Source organism: Styela clava, chromosome 8 (genome assembly GCF_964204865.1).
Source record: "Styela clava chromosome 8, kaStyClav1.hap1.2, whole genome shotgun sequence".
Taxonomy (NCBI): domain Eukaryota; kingdom Metazoa; phylum Chordata; class Ascidiacea; order Stolidobranchia; family Styelidae; genus Styela; species Styela clava.
The window spans coordinates 12964993-12980433 of NC_135257.1; the positions used below are offsets into that span (position 1 = coordinate 12964993).

The 15441-nt window shown below is 33.8% G+C and overlaps 1 protein-coding gene across 3 annotated transcripts in view; it reads right to left on the reverse strand.

Annotated features, from left to right (window-relative positions):
* Positions 1-143: 143 nt before the first annotated feature.
* LOC120346362 (A disintegrin and metalloproteinase with thrombospondin motifs 7-like) overlaps positions 144-15441 on the reverse strand; it is a 50854-nt gene continuing 35556 nt past the window's right edge. For 2 of the 3 annotated variants that reach the window (XM_039416075.2, XM_039416077.2), the window contains 18 exons: positions 13686-13895; positions 13280-13391; positions 13065-13198; positions 12640-12760; positions 12141-12280; positions 11555-11665; positions 10943-11090; positions 10431-10557; positions 9204-9423; positions 8252-8652; positions 7007-7773; positions 6061-6660; positions 5465-5670; positions 5042-5194; positions 4189-4362; positions 3489-3635; positions 3183-3339; positions 144-2375 (listed from right to left, as the gene is read on the reverse strand). In XM_039416075.2, coding sequence (XP_039272009.2) covers positions 2224-2375; positions 3183-3339; positions 3489-3635; positions 4189-4362; positions 5042-5194; positions 5465-5670; positions 6061-6660; positions 7007-7773; positions 8252-8652; positions 9204-9423; positions 10431-10557; positions 10943-11090; positions 11555-11665; positions 12141-12280; positions 12640-12760; positions 13065-13198; positions 13280-13391; positions 13686-13895 — 4080 coding nt within the window. In that variant the 3' untranslated portion in view covers positions 144-2223. The remainder of the gene's footprint in view (positions 2376-3182; positions 3340-3488; positions 3636-4188; positions 4363-5041; positions 5195-5464; positions 5671-6060; positions 6661-7006; positions 7774-8251; positions 8653-9203; positions 9424-10430; positions 10558-10942; positions 11091-11554; positions 11666-12140; positions 12281-12639; positions 12761-13064; positions 13199-13279; positions 13392-13685; positions 13896-15441) is intronic. The other variant, XM_039416076.2, reaches the window with a different exon arrangement.

Here is a 15441-nt window from a genome sequence, read left to right on the forward strand (position 1 = left end):
GTAAAAACGACGTGGACTCGAAATCGAATCCGAGTCCAAAAAATGCCTGGATTCGAGTCCAGATCCGAATCCCGGCCCATCCCTAGTAATTATGCGAGTAAAACTGTATTCCCCATTCATCCTATTCTATTAAAATGCAAACATCTTGTATTATAATTTACTAAGATGATGAAAAAATTGCGTTACATGCATTGTCACTAATGCTTATTAATGAAGGTCTAATGATGGTGCAAAACAAAAACACTGCATCATGAAAAAATTTTAAACAGCAGAATACTTTGCTGAAAAAGTCGAAGAGTAAAAAAATGATATAACCAACAAGGGTACTCCTGTTGTGTGTGTACCAGGTTAGGGTTAGTTAGGCCATGATTTTCATTCCGATTTTCCTTGTTTTGGTTATGTTAACGGTTCGGGGTCTGCCTATGTTAATATACCCCCTGCCCATAGGTTACAGTCCCTTTACACAACTTGATGTAAAGTAAGCGAACAAAATCAGTTCACCTCCATATTTGTACACATACTTCTGGAGCGCCCCAACAAGTAGTCGAAAAGAGAAACCATGGTACGTAACACGAAAAATTTAAGTGTTGACGAAGCTTCAACCTAAGCAGGTGAGGTTCCATTTTTAGAGTTTACAACAAACATTGGAAATTTTCTGTGATAAAAAGGCCTGTCTCTTTAACCATATATATATAAGAAGAGAGTGAACAACATCATTGCCCAATGTAAATAGTTACTGATGATTTAGCATTACCTTAGATTGGTGAACATTATTCTATAAAACTAGCATGGAAAAATTGAAACTGGTATTTTTGCAATGCTTACAAATGTCAATGTCTGCTTTTCACCAATATACTTTTTCAACTAGGTCGTACAATGTTATGCAAGGGAATTAAACTGACATTCAAGTTTTTTTCACGAAATGGCAATGAAATTCTAGGCACTATGAAATGCAAATGAAAGGAACATATTTTTACTTTTAGATAATTGATGTGTTATTCAAAAAAGGGGAAAACCAAATTCTGTAGTAACGGTATATTATCGCTATACTCACAATAAATAAATTTGACTAGAATCATATCAATTGCTCGTGTGACATACAAGGATTTTTCACAAAATGGCATTGAAATTTGGAGCACTATTAAAACCGCAAATGACGTGAACAGATTTTAACTTTAAGTTAATTGCTTGCTTTGATTGAAAAAAGAAAACCATAAGCCAAAGTTTTTCTTAAAAATAAACAAATTTTACTAGAAACATATCAATTGCTTGTGTGACACACAAGGATTTTATCATTTCTTGGCATATTGACAATCCTTGATTTTTTGTGTTAAGCACAGTAAAATATAAGCGATTAAATAATATTACAAAAGCAATGAAAATAAAAAATGTTAGATGTAATATGCTGATATTTTGTAACCTAATATGCTGATATTGAGCAAAAATTAAGATGGAAAAATAACACAATACTATGAAAGGAACAAATAAATGCAATAAAGCCTTATGAAACTAAAAAGCAAAAAATTATATGACATTGCTAATGAAACTAGGATATAACCATATAACACAATGTATTTAACAAATTTGAGCGACAAGGTAGCTCTTCCCAAATATTCTTAAACTTATATTTTACTGCAAACCCATTTAAAAAAATGATAGGTATTCATCAAAGCCACATGGGTGAAATAAAGCTTGTTTCGGGATTCATCCAATATTTCTTTTCATACATATATATGTATATATATCTACTGTATATGGTTTCAACTGGGAACAACAACAATTTTTGATCAACTTTATTTTTCATATTTATTGATAATATAACAGACTGAAGAGTGTGTGGAAGGCAAATTAACCATTAGATGTGTAAAGAATAGCCAGCTTAGGAATTTCAGAAGCCAATGGAGTAATTGAATATACAATAGAAGGTCAACACATAGCTTTCATTGACAGTTGGTGAATAAATGGGGAACCACATCTGGTAACAGTAACACTGAAGCAATATGACATAATATCAAGCTCACACTTATTGTGTCTCAATGTACAGATAATGACAAATTTGCGATAAATGCCGTAAAGTTACATTGAAATGACATTTAAATATGGACATATAAAATAACATTTGACATATGCTATTTGCCCTTATAATGTGACATTTGCACGGCTTTTTCTCCAACATTTTGATCCTATGAGCCATTAGACTATATTCTGAAGCAAACATACGATTCAAGATATTTTATCTTTGCTTCGGACACTGAGGAAGGTTTTGCATGTAACGCAACACTGGATGGCAAGTGAAGGTTGAACACATCTTCCCAAACTTTCAAGAAGTTTACAAAATGATGGTGATAAACGATCGTTGTGACAACTGCTGAAATCTGAGAAAAAAGTAACGTGATTTCAGTTTTAAATTAAATATGTTAAGTCGAGAGATTTTTTGACAATGCACCAAACAGAAATTATTCTGGTTGCACTAATATCCAGTAGACCTCACATAAAACGAATGCTTGAACAGAGCCTTGTGTAGAGCAAAGGTAAGAAATACCTTAAGAAAATGCACCATGGCTTTTCTAAAATATAAGATTTCAATACAAAATTAAAGATCCTAAGTGATTCAATAGTCTTGCTGCACACTAACACAAATATATTTCTGCATCGTTTCGCCTGACCAGGTTCAGACATACCGGTACATAGTTCAACTAAAACAAGATTAGCAATTGAAAGCAATTACGGTATGTGTGAGGGAGTCTGACCTTGGTGGGACGAAACGTTACAGAAATATATTTGTGTTAGTGTGCAGCAAGACTCTTGAATCACTTGGGATAGGTATCTTCACTCTTGCTACAGCATCCTTGCATTATATGCATACGAATACACCGGCATAGAACATAGAAGATGGAGAGGTAGAACTTAAAGGCATTTAAATTCGATATAGTTCCAAGCATTAACAGGGTTTGACGCAGTAACTTTACTACTTGGTAAAGCAAATATATAGAGAAAGCAATTCAAATATGATCATCATACTGATTTCAAATAAAACTAATTCCATATGCACTTTCCTCTTGCAATAACCAACTTGAATATACCAAATTTGAAAATAAAATTTGGAGGAATTCTATCCAGTTTTTATAAATATATGCGCATTACATTTGAAAATTGAGTTCATAACTATAAAAGTAACTTACCATAATCAGTCACCGGACACTGTCCTTGATTACATTTACGAACACTGTTAGGTCTCAGACCTGGACTACATTCTGAACTGTTTGTTTGAATACCGTTCGCTTGTTCAATACAAATTACTTGTCGACGCTGTAATCCACCACCACAATGTACAGAACACTAAAAAAATGAGATATGTTGAATTACCACAATACAGCTCATAAAATTTTCTCTATCAAGAATAAGCCTTCGTTATTATAGTTTTCGTTGATTTCTCTGAAGCTCAACTCACAATTAGCACTAGCACCATTACTGTGTGAAAACTATACCTTATTCCATATAAGTGGTCTCCATTGAACACATTTCTTTACAAAACACGATTTCTTCTGATTTGGTTTCAACGCTGGATCACATTGATCATAACGAGAGCATGCAACTCTGCGTAGCTGTACTCCTGATCCACATGGTTTGCTGCACTGTTTGAAAATAAAATAAAATGATGCCTGTTGGATGTCCTGATTGATTTTATAAATATGTCTGTAGCATAAGATGGCTACATAGCTCATTAAGTCCAATATCCCGAACTATGTTATGCGTATAGAACAGATCTGCAGACAATAGGAATTCCATAATTTCTGATTAATAATCAAGTCTGAACAAAATGATATAAATTAAATTCAAACATATTAAAATAATATTTTTGCAGAATTCTTAAATCAGCATGGAAGAGCATTTTTGAAACTATCATTCACGTTTTTTGAAGAACGCATTTCGAGTTGCACTAGTTGGGATTATGTGGTTAGGCACATTCAGTCAGAATGGCCCACAAAATTGTGCTATTGTTTTGTAACAAATTCGTATACGATCATAATGTATTGTTGTAGCACTATACAATAGTACTTGCTACAAACCATTTTTCATCACAGGTAAAATTCTTAATTCCACTATTGAAATTTCTGTTTAATTGTAAATATATGATTGTTATTAGATAATATTGATGATGGCATTGGTACATTAAAGACAACTTACGGAAGACCATCTGGATGTTTTCCACGGCATACATTTACTTTGAATACATGATATCTTTACACTTGTTAGAGGGGGAAGTGATCTACAATGATGAGGATGTAATGGTTTCTTTGTAAACAGATCAACACATTCAATCTTCTTTGTCCGAGTACCAGCACCACACAATGCCGAACACTAGATGATCGAAATTAGAATAGTTTGTTAATGAGTGTGAATGCTCAGCAAACTGTAGGATTAGGATTAGGATTTACATATTTATCCAGAGGGAAAGGAAAGCCGATAAGACGGCTTATCCATATGACGAAACAAGGCCTCTCGTCTGGTTACCACTCCAAGTCGGGTATGGGATTAGTTATATATATATTTTTTTTTTTTCGGAAGCATGGACTTGGTGGTGGAGGAAGCCGTAACCGACCAGCCGTCACGTGAACCACCCAACGACGGCGAGGAGTCCAGCAATCCTCTCGCACATAACCATCCCTGCATGGGATTTGAACCTGCGAACCCACGCAGAGTAATAATTAGAGGTGCGGTGGCGAGCGTATTCCTAACGCTTAGCCCGTTGAGCCACACCGCCGCCGCGCTGTACCTTCCATGATAAGTAATTTCATTAAGTAAGCTTTGCAACATGCTGCATTTATAGCTTTTTACTTATAATACTTGTGAAGTTGAACATTATCTCCAAAAAATTAGTATTACCCATACAAACAATTTTGTGGAGCACATTCAGAAAAAATTCAGACTGATAAGAATGCTCAAATTGCAATAATTTTATAAACTAATATTTTCACGATTGTTTTTCTGAAATTGAAAGATTATAAATCACTGATACTACCAATTTATGATATATTACCTTCGTCCAATGTCCATATACCCACTTAGCACATGGTTTCAAATTACATAATACTGCAGGTGGAGGGCGATCAGTCTCATTGCATAACTTTTCATTCGAAACACTGCATTCAACTTGTCGAATTTTTGCACCAACACCACATGTTGTAGAGCACTATAACAGCGAAAACATTCAATCAGTGACTGGCAAAATGTGATAATAAGATAAGGATTTTTGCATTATTATCATCCAGTGAAAGAGAAAAGACATTAAAGTGGCTTAATCATTATCTATCATGAGTCATTATGGCCATTTGGCCTTCGTTAAATGCTCAAATCAAACTTCAATTTTATATTGTTGCTTCAAATTGTTGCATTGATTCGCATAGTTAGTAATACTGTCATTACAACATGTTATTTAATTTGAGTTCTTTTTTCATCTCACTTCGCTCCATTTGCCAGCAATCCACTCTGCTTTAATCAAGCTAGTTGTGGTTGGCTTTTCTGTTGTTGTTGTTGAGATAGTTGACGTTTGCTTATCAATAGTTGCCGGCAAGGAGACTGAAGTGGTTGTTTTTAATTCTTTCATTTTTTCGGTTGTGGTGGAAATGGTTGTTGTTAGTACCTTTCTTGTGTTTTCATTTGGATAAACTGTGGAAGAAAAATGTTGAAGTATAAAGAGAAAGTTAAATAAATTTATGGAATGTGCTGTATAGGCAAATATTGTTAATGTCTGCTACATGGATTGTATAGAATTTGTTCATCTATGATTTATACATGGCTAATACATATACCAAACACGGTTGTAGGTAAGCTGTCACATTGTTTCTACCCAAAAGAAATTATATGAATTTAAACTTTACTTATTTAAAATATACATGGCAAGATTATACTAATATAAAAATAGCCATTGTCTGCTTTATTGCAAATATATGGATGATATCAAAATATATTTATAATGTCTTTTTGCTAAAATTGTAGGGCAGTGATTATACCAAAAATCATGGCATATTGATGCAAAATGTTTATGTTATACAGTACCTTTAACATCGAAGTCCAAATCAACATTCCGTAGATCTGGAACCATCACTAAATCTTCTTCATTTGCTATAGTGCCCGGTGTATCATTTTTATCATCAGTTTTTAGTTGTATTTTTTGTCTTGTGTCAGTTTCATCAATTACATCAAAATATGGTTCAATTTCCTTATCTTTAAAATGTCCTGAATTTCGTTGTTGTTGTTTATGGATGGATTTCATTTCCTGAGATTTACGTCGAGAGCCAAACATTTCTGGAGTTACAGTACTGGAAACCAATTGAGATCTTGTTTCAATATTTACTGAACCTGTAGTTGTTTGCTTGCTTGTCGTCATAGATTTACTTGTAGTAGTGTGAACACTGGTTGTAGTGATTGGGTTGCTTACTGTTGTTGGCTTAGTTGTAGAAGACAAATCAGTGCTTAATTTGTATGTTGTTGTTGTCAATTTAGTTGTTGGTATGCTTGTTGTTGTAGACTTCACTTTTCTAGCGACATTTTGCTCTGTTGTAGAAGTAGAAAAGGTTGTGATGGGATTGCTTGTCATTAGAGACTTGCTTGTTGTAGTAAAATGACTGTTTGTTGATTCTGTAATGACTTCTGTATCTGTGAATACAGTTCATTAAACTTGTATTAAAAGGTATTGAAGTCTAGAATTTATTTTTTTGACATGACAGCTTCAGTTATTTGTCCAGCAATAAATTATGGTCTTTACAATAAACCTTGCTTGAATAAAAGTTCAAAAGATTTTTGCCATGTAATGATTTGCTACAAATAAGATCCACTAACACAAAGACGTAGAAGGTGGGTAGGGAGTTGTGTAACCTCAACTCACAGTTGGGATAGGTTAGTGTATCATAATTGTTTGCATTTCTATCTAAATTATTGAAAAAATGTGATGACAAGACAAAGGTCATTTAATGACTGCTTTGAATAAAAAAAAGAAATTCACCTTTATCAACTACTCCATTTTCTTTCTGTGTTGGTGCGTTCTTGTCAGTACTGTTGAATTCTTTTTTACCGTTATCTTTCACAATGTCAGGTACTACAATTTCAGTACCCGTAGAATTTGTTTTCATGATTTCTTGTGTTGGAATTGAATTAGCATCACTAAAATTGAGCAATTGCCTATTATCTTTATTTTCAGAAGAATTATAATGAACTAAATCTGTCTCATTTTCTTGTTTATTGAAATTTGCTTGCTTTTCACGATCATCCATTTTATCCAATGTTCTAACAAAAGTTTCATCATATTTTGAATCTTCATTTTTGTTCCTTTCCGAACTTTTTTCTTTTGTAGAATTGTCTTCAGCAGCGTCTGTTGATTTGGTTGGCAGGTTGCTGTCATCATAAAAATCCTGGAATGTATCTTCATTATTTGTTATTGTAACAGTGTAATCAACTGAAACTTCTATGGGTTCACTGATTGGAATTTCACCAATATTGAGTATCTCTGAGCTTCTTTGCCCTTCGATCTTTGTACTGTTATTGATTATACCATCTGGAATTTTATTATTGTAAGATCTTTCCATAATATTAGAAGTCGAAGGTGACAAGGAAGTCGTTGCTATCTTCTGTTCATCATTTGCTATATTAACTGTGTCAAAACTGGAACCATGTTTTGTTGGTGCAATCACATCAAATTCATCTTCTGAGGATGTATTGATAAATTGTGAAAATGTTGCCCAGTCAAGTCCAACAGAAGTTTCCACAATTGGACTAAAATTTCAAAATATTTGATAATCAAACAATGCTCAAGGTCACTTTAGCAAATAAAATTAGGGAAATTTTAGTGCATGATCCATTTTAACCATTAAATGTGGTTTTCTTATTTTGGGCCACAACGATGAACTTTCATTTTTTTATATAAACAAAGGGAAAACCCTCATTCCAACCAGAAGGAAATTTACCATATATAAGCTGGAAGAATTATTACTGATAGATTCAGAGAAATGACTCAAGAGAGGAGGCAAGTTTAAATCAACTGATAACGAAAATTGTATTGAAATCTTAATTTTGAATCTAGTGCATGCGTAAATATGATATTTGAGCATTGTTTTTGTTTGGGATTACCAGCTCAAAAAAGCTCTGAAGTGACAAGACCAACTTACAAAAATAGTATAGATACAGTCAATCCTCTGTGTAATTTCATTGTAAGACAGCAGTACGTACCACTACAAAAATGAATAATTTTCACCTGGTTGTAGTCGGGCATGCATCAGAATTACATGCTTTCTGAGTTAATGGTTTCTTTGAAGAATCACATAATTCATTTTTCTCTACATCATATCCATCTAAATCTATTTCATGCATAAGGGAATCCATTTCAATACTCGACAATAAACCCTTTGCACGCATCAGGATCTCATGTTTGTCATATTCCGAAGAATCGAGTACTTCCTCTGAATTTTTTTCCGGTTGTTTCCGTTTGTTCAAAGTCGCATCACCAGTCATATCAATGTCCTGGATGTCAATTTCTTCAATATCCATTAAGTCAGCTTCATCATCAACATTTTCCAGATTTATAACTTCATTCATTACATATGTTACACATTCAACAGTGCGATTTTTGACACCTCCTCCACATGTTTCAGAACACTGAAATAAAACTTGGTTATATTATTTCAGTCAAATAAATGATTCAATACTAAACGAACACAAAATACGCTAATAGTCACCATCCTATATCCAAGATTGAAATAAAATAATATGGTTAGCTAAATGTTGCAATGATGACAATGGCGATTCTATATGTTTGATTACTTTATTTGTGTCTGCGACAATTGAAATTGTGTTCGAATATTTATAAACTGATGACTTCCATGACTGAATTTAATTTCCAAAATTAGTAGATATATATTAAGTATCGGTGTGAAAATTGGAATCGAACAACACCATGATAGTTCAAAGTCAAACAACAGCATGTCATGATTGACAGATTAGTCATCAAATATATTATGAAAAGTATAAATTCAGAAATGTCAAAAATACTCCTGCAATAATAAGCTGCATATAATACACAATAGCTAAAAATTTCTCTTTTATGCTGAAATTTATTTCCATATTATGCAAGACGAAATTTGATAGTCTATATTTGATGCTTCGTCATAATGATTATGAAATAAATTTAAAGACATGTTGCAATTTACCCGCTCCCAATCACCAGATCTCCATACTGGGCATGGTATTTCTGTTTTCAATCTACATCTTCGTTTATTCGTTGGTCGATCCATTTCAGAACATAAAGTATGATTCAGTGCAATTTCATCACCATCACCTACACTTCTTACACACATAACTAATCTTCTCTGTATTCCTGACTTTGATCCACAAGTGATAGAACAGTCTTCCCAAGGTGATGATGACCATCTGTGATATAATATAAAGAAGAAATCATTTTTATATTTTCAAACTCTCAACTTTTCTAATTGTGAAACCATGTGATACATTACTCAGTATTAGCATGGTGTAATATTTGAAATAGGATAGGATAGGATTTACATATTTATCCCGGGGGAGAGGGAAGCCGATAAGACGGCTTGCCCATATGGCAAATCACGGCCTCTCGCTCGTTTACCATTTCAAGTCGGGTATGGGACTGGTTAGTTATTCGTTTTCCGAAGCATGGACTTGATGGTGGAGGAAGCCATAACCGACCAACGGTTACGTGAACAACCCTATGGTGGCGAGGAGTCCAGCAATCCTCTCACACATAACTATCCCCGCATGGAATTCGAACTTGCGAACCCACTCAGAGTAATCAGAGGTGCGGTGGCAAGTGTATTCCTAACGCTTAGCACAATGAGCCACACCGCCGCGCCAAATGTTCTCCAGTATTTCATCTTACCTAAAAAGTCCATACATCTCTTCTATGTGGACACATTACGCATTACACACATACAATGTTTAACAAAATAAATGGCTAACTAATAACAGATGAGAGGCCGTGGTTCACAATATGAATATACTGTCCTATCGACTTTCCTCTCCTATGATGACAAAATGAGCTTGAAAAAATGTATCTAATTTTAAACAGATCAATACCCCATACATCGTGTGATATTGCGTTGTTTATAAGTCGCAATCTGAATTTTTTTCTTTGTTTTAGAAATGACCCAAACCTCTGCTGGAACTTAAATTTTTTTAAAAGTGTGTTTATGCCTCATAATTGAAACCAAATTATTATTACCAAGTTATTGAGTACACAAACAATTTCATGCTTTTTCTATGTATGCTTGAGATCAATAGTTAATACTTTTGAGGGATAGGACTCCCATCCAACCTAATTGGTATTAAATAGCTTTTCAAAAAGAATGAGTATGAATGCATATTGCATTAATGACAACCTCAAAATGGCAAAGAAATGAATTCAGTACCTGGGAGGGCACAGAATATCATTGCAAGATCTCTTCTTGAATTTAGGTCGCTCGATATCATTACAAAAGAAATCATCAACTACACCAGCTTTCTTTTCTTCACAAACCGTTGACATAATTTGGTATCCTAAGCATGATAAAGCAAAAATAGGGAAAGATAATTGATGGGAAAGCAGTGATTATGCATAACAAAACTTGATTTGCTTGTTATTTGCCATTATGCTTTATGGTACTATGACTTTATGATACTACTTACTACCATTAATTTTTATTTAAGCAATTGTGTTATTACAATTGTTTCAACTTTCCTTCTTCTCCACGAGTTATTCTATTAAATACTGGACATTTGCATTGCAGCTTATGGGTCAAGTATGCTTTTCTGGGTCTTACTAAGTGTGTAGCTAAAGTATTCTTGTATTGGACAAAAGTGTGGAAATGTATTTATTTAGTCAAACATTTTAGTCATCTGATTATATCAAATAAATCAGACTGGAAATAAGAACACTGTTTACCTTTTCCACATTCTTGCGTACATTCAGACCAATCTTGAATTTTCCATTTAAATTCAGGAAATTCCTCTTCTTCTGATTTATTGAGATTTACAACATATGGCTTTGTATATTCAATTGATACTCCTGGATTCTCTTCAACAAATAAAATCTATGACAACAATAGAGTGTAACTATATAGCCAGACCTTTTGATAGATCTAAAGCTACGTACATTGGGTAAATGCAGTTTAATTATATTTTTCAGTTTTTACCTATAATAACAAAAATCTAATATAAAATAAACAATGATCGCATTTGCGCTACCATAAATAAATATTTAAACATTATTATAGCAAAAATCAACTAAAGGCATTTAAAGTCAGATTGGTTTTTGCTCATTTTTATGATAGTGTGGGCAAAATGTGCATAATAGCATGGTAATTGAGCATAAAAATGTAAATAAAGTTTCATGAAACTGAATACACTTCATAAAAATGAACATAAATTAATAGTGCACACATGATTATGCCTAAAAATTTAACCGAATGGTTTAAAATAAGGAATCCTTTCAAAGCAACAACAGCATCGTGTTTGCAAAAATAGACCTTGATTCAAAATGAATTTCGTTTCTTACCACTACCATGATTTCTTCAGTTAGTGGACCAGGTGCAGATATTCTATCTACTGTTTGATTTATTCTTCTGTAAGTAAACTGCGTTCCTGCAAGTTGAAACTTGGTATCCCACTGAAAAAAAATATCATTAATACATCCATAATCAATTGAAAAGATCTTGTTGGTAAAGTCATATTATAACTAGATCATAAAACGACTTGATTTAATGGGTAGGTTCGAGTAAGAAAAAGTGAGTAATGCTCTACTTTTGATTTTTTCTTTAAATTTTTTCGATATTTTGTATGCATCTTACCATACAATCCAAAAAAATACAAACATCGAATTATAATAATAAATCATATTAAAAGAAATGATAAGTGAAACAATACAATTAAACTGATGGAAAATCCAGATTCACTACCCAGTATAATTTGTGGTTAAGCTATTCCTTTAAATTCACATTCATTAAATCATAACAATGAACAAGAGTATTGTCGCCAAATATGTAATTTCATTTCATCACAGATAACCAGACAGCAAAATGTACCACAAACTACACCACAGGAAATAGCAGTTGATACTGGGATTACATCAAACACAAACTTACTTGTATCATGTAGTTGCCGTTGAGATAATATTGACTTTTGTTTGTAGCATGACGTAATGCCAAAAAATTGATGACAGGTGCCACCTCTGATATCTCAACATTCCTAGCACCAAGTGGGAGTAATGCTATTGGAGTATATTCTAAAAACAAAATCATGTCTTGTACATATTGAGGTGTGAGATTTAGATATGACAAATATATACCTATTACCTCATTATAACAGTAATAGGAGCTTACGGAACTTTCTAGAAACACCTTTCACTCCCCAAATCTCACTTTAATGGGGAAATTTAAGAAATTTATATGAGAGTGAGACCCGTTAGTGCTAATCACAGTGCGTACATTAGGTACCAAAGCCACGTAAATTAGATTTAATTGAAAATTTCTTTTAGTTTACACTAAAAACGGACTAAATTGGCTTAGTTTGTGATGAATCAATTCCCAGTTCAAGGAACTATTATTAAGCTCTACCAAACTCTCGATGCTAAACTCTCCATACCTTCTCCTTTCTTTCTACTGAATGTCTTGCTCACTTTATAACATGTTGAACCATTTCCATGGCACTCACCACACCTGTCTTCTAATGCTCTTGATCCAATATTTTTATCACATCCAACTCTCTATAAAATATTACATTAAAATCAGACTAGTTCTTGGAGAGCTCTATCAACAAGGAAAAGAAACGATTATGACTTGATCACGGCAGATCTTCTCGCTAAGATACCAATTCAAATGAATATGGGAGTAATTTACCAGACACGTGGATTTATTCTTATCATCCTTCTACATAATAAACAATAAGCAAAACCATGTGAAGTGTCCCCTGGAAGAAGTTACCACATTCCTAAGTATTATAATTTATCTGGAATTAAAGAAAGTAAGGTATTGCCAATGGAGTTATTTTCATATAATTTCATAACTTACTCTACATATGCCATCAACACAAATATCATCGCTGCCTGGAAAACATTTGGTTCCATCAATAACTTTGTCTCGCAACCTGTCTGCAAATGGAATTTTTCCTGCTCGTGTGTAACAATGAAGCTCACAAGGATACACTGTTATAATAAATAATTAGTTGAAAGCATCAATCTACAAGTTTATGGTAATGTACTGACTAGAATCATTATGATACTTACAAGCACTTTCAACTGGTTTCCAGGAAAAAGTCATGTTTTTGTATTTCACATTATTGAATGAAGCACATTGCTGTTCTCTGAAGGTCATTGACCCAGCGCCTTTTCGACATCTCTGAAAAGCACATTATTAGGAGACAATGAGAAAAAACTAATTTATATTAATATTCAGTTCAGTTATAATTCCATTATTCAGGTTTCTTTGTTTAGGCCTTGTGGCATTTATCATTAATTTAGGGCGTGAAATACATATTTCTTATCTGTGGACGTCCAGGGGTTAAAGCAAACACCTCACTATGTTGGCGTCCCAAATTGGGATCAAAGGTTAAATTTTTCTACCAGAAATTATACCAAAATGGTTGAGAGCTTGCTTTCCTGCATAAAAAAAAATTTTTTTTCGATAATTTACCCATTTACTACATGTCTTATATCTCTTTCTCTCTCCTACGCAATATTCTCCTCCATTCTGTGGAAGAGGATTTTCACAATATCTGATTGATGAGCTGACGCCTATTCCACATGTTCTTGAGCAGCTGCTCCAAGCACTCCATGTTCCCCAACCACCATCGATCACTTTCACCTCTTTTGACATTGAAATACATTTTCCATCATAACACCACTGAAATGAAACAAAATTGCAGTTAGAAAACAAGTATATTCAGTGATAACATAAAAACAAGTTTAAGAAACCCACATCTGCAATGAAACGCCATGGCACCGGAAAAAGTAATGTCATAATACATAGTCAGTTTCTAGCAAGGCTCTGCGAGTGAGAGGTAGTCCGGTTTCCAGGTACGTTAGTGCGGTCACTACTTGAAATCGTAACATAATAGCTAACTATAGTTCAAGGTTCCAAACTCGGTAACTTGGATGTTGATGTAAGACCTTGATACGTCAGCGATTACGTAAATCACGCTGTGACGATGAGGAGACATCCCCATAAAAATGTATGTACGAAATGTTTCAAACCGTGCAAGGGTAAGTGTACTTAACGAATTGACAAATTAACATAAAATCACTATCTTTTTTGTACGTATTCAGGTCAGTGGTTCCCAACCTTTGTGTATATATATCGACATATTCCTCCAGATGCCTATTTTGGAACCCTTCATTCCTCTTTCAACTCCGTTTTCATTATTCATTCAATCTTCATCTAGTGTTACGCGCAACCTCAAACTTTTGCACAGTTTGAATAGTTTATAACGAGTGCATAAATATGCATTACAATAATACTAAATTACCAAACAAAATTGATAAACTACACAGAATACAAGATAGTATTTCCTTTCCCAAAACTCATTTCCCATTTCTTTCTTGTAGATCAGTGGTTCTCAAACTTGGGTACACGTACCACTAGTGGTACGTGGAAGCTTTTCAAGTGGTAGGCGATCAGCTATGAATTATTGCAACAATTAACTTTTGAGTTGGCTAAAATATGCCGGCAACGCTTCCTCTTCATCTTCCATACTGTATGTATTCGCTAAGCGGCGTTTATAGCGCAACCAGTATTTTTTTAGAGATAGCCCTCGTCCGTTTTGCCTTTGCGTGTTAGGCCGCGTCACAAAGGATGTCGCATTTTTCGTTGAAGACGTTTAAAACAAACCAACAAGGGAGAAAAGTGCGAGACAATTTTGATTACCGACAAAAATACAGTTCCTTAAATTGGATTTTAATAGAATTTAATAGGAACCTTTGCAGGTTTAGATTATTGTAAGTTGCAACAAAAAGTGACCCACCGAGTTCAAATTCCGACACCTGATAAGTTCACATGGCCATCCTGGCAGGTAAAGGCTAATTAACCTGACGCTTGACCCCAGAGGTCATAGGCCAGAGAACTCAAGTAATAGAAGATTATCTCGGATTCAAGTTGACTATACAAAAAATAACACCGGTTTAGGTTTGAAAGCCTCGATAATCTGTTTACCAGACTTCTATACCGTTAGTAGGTAGATCGTTGATAAGTAGAAATACCAAGCATTTATTGGACTTTTATACAGATAATGAATTGCATTTGAAAACCTATAAGTAAGATTGACCATTGCCAGGTGATAGAACATTAATATGCACATCTATTGCCCATGCTTATTTGGAGTCAATGGTGATGGAAAATATTATAACAATTGAGAAAATTAACTGATATATGACAGTGATAATATATAAAAGTA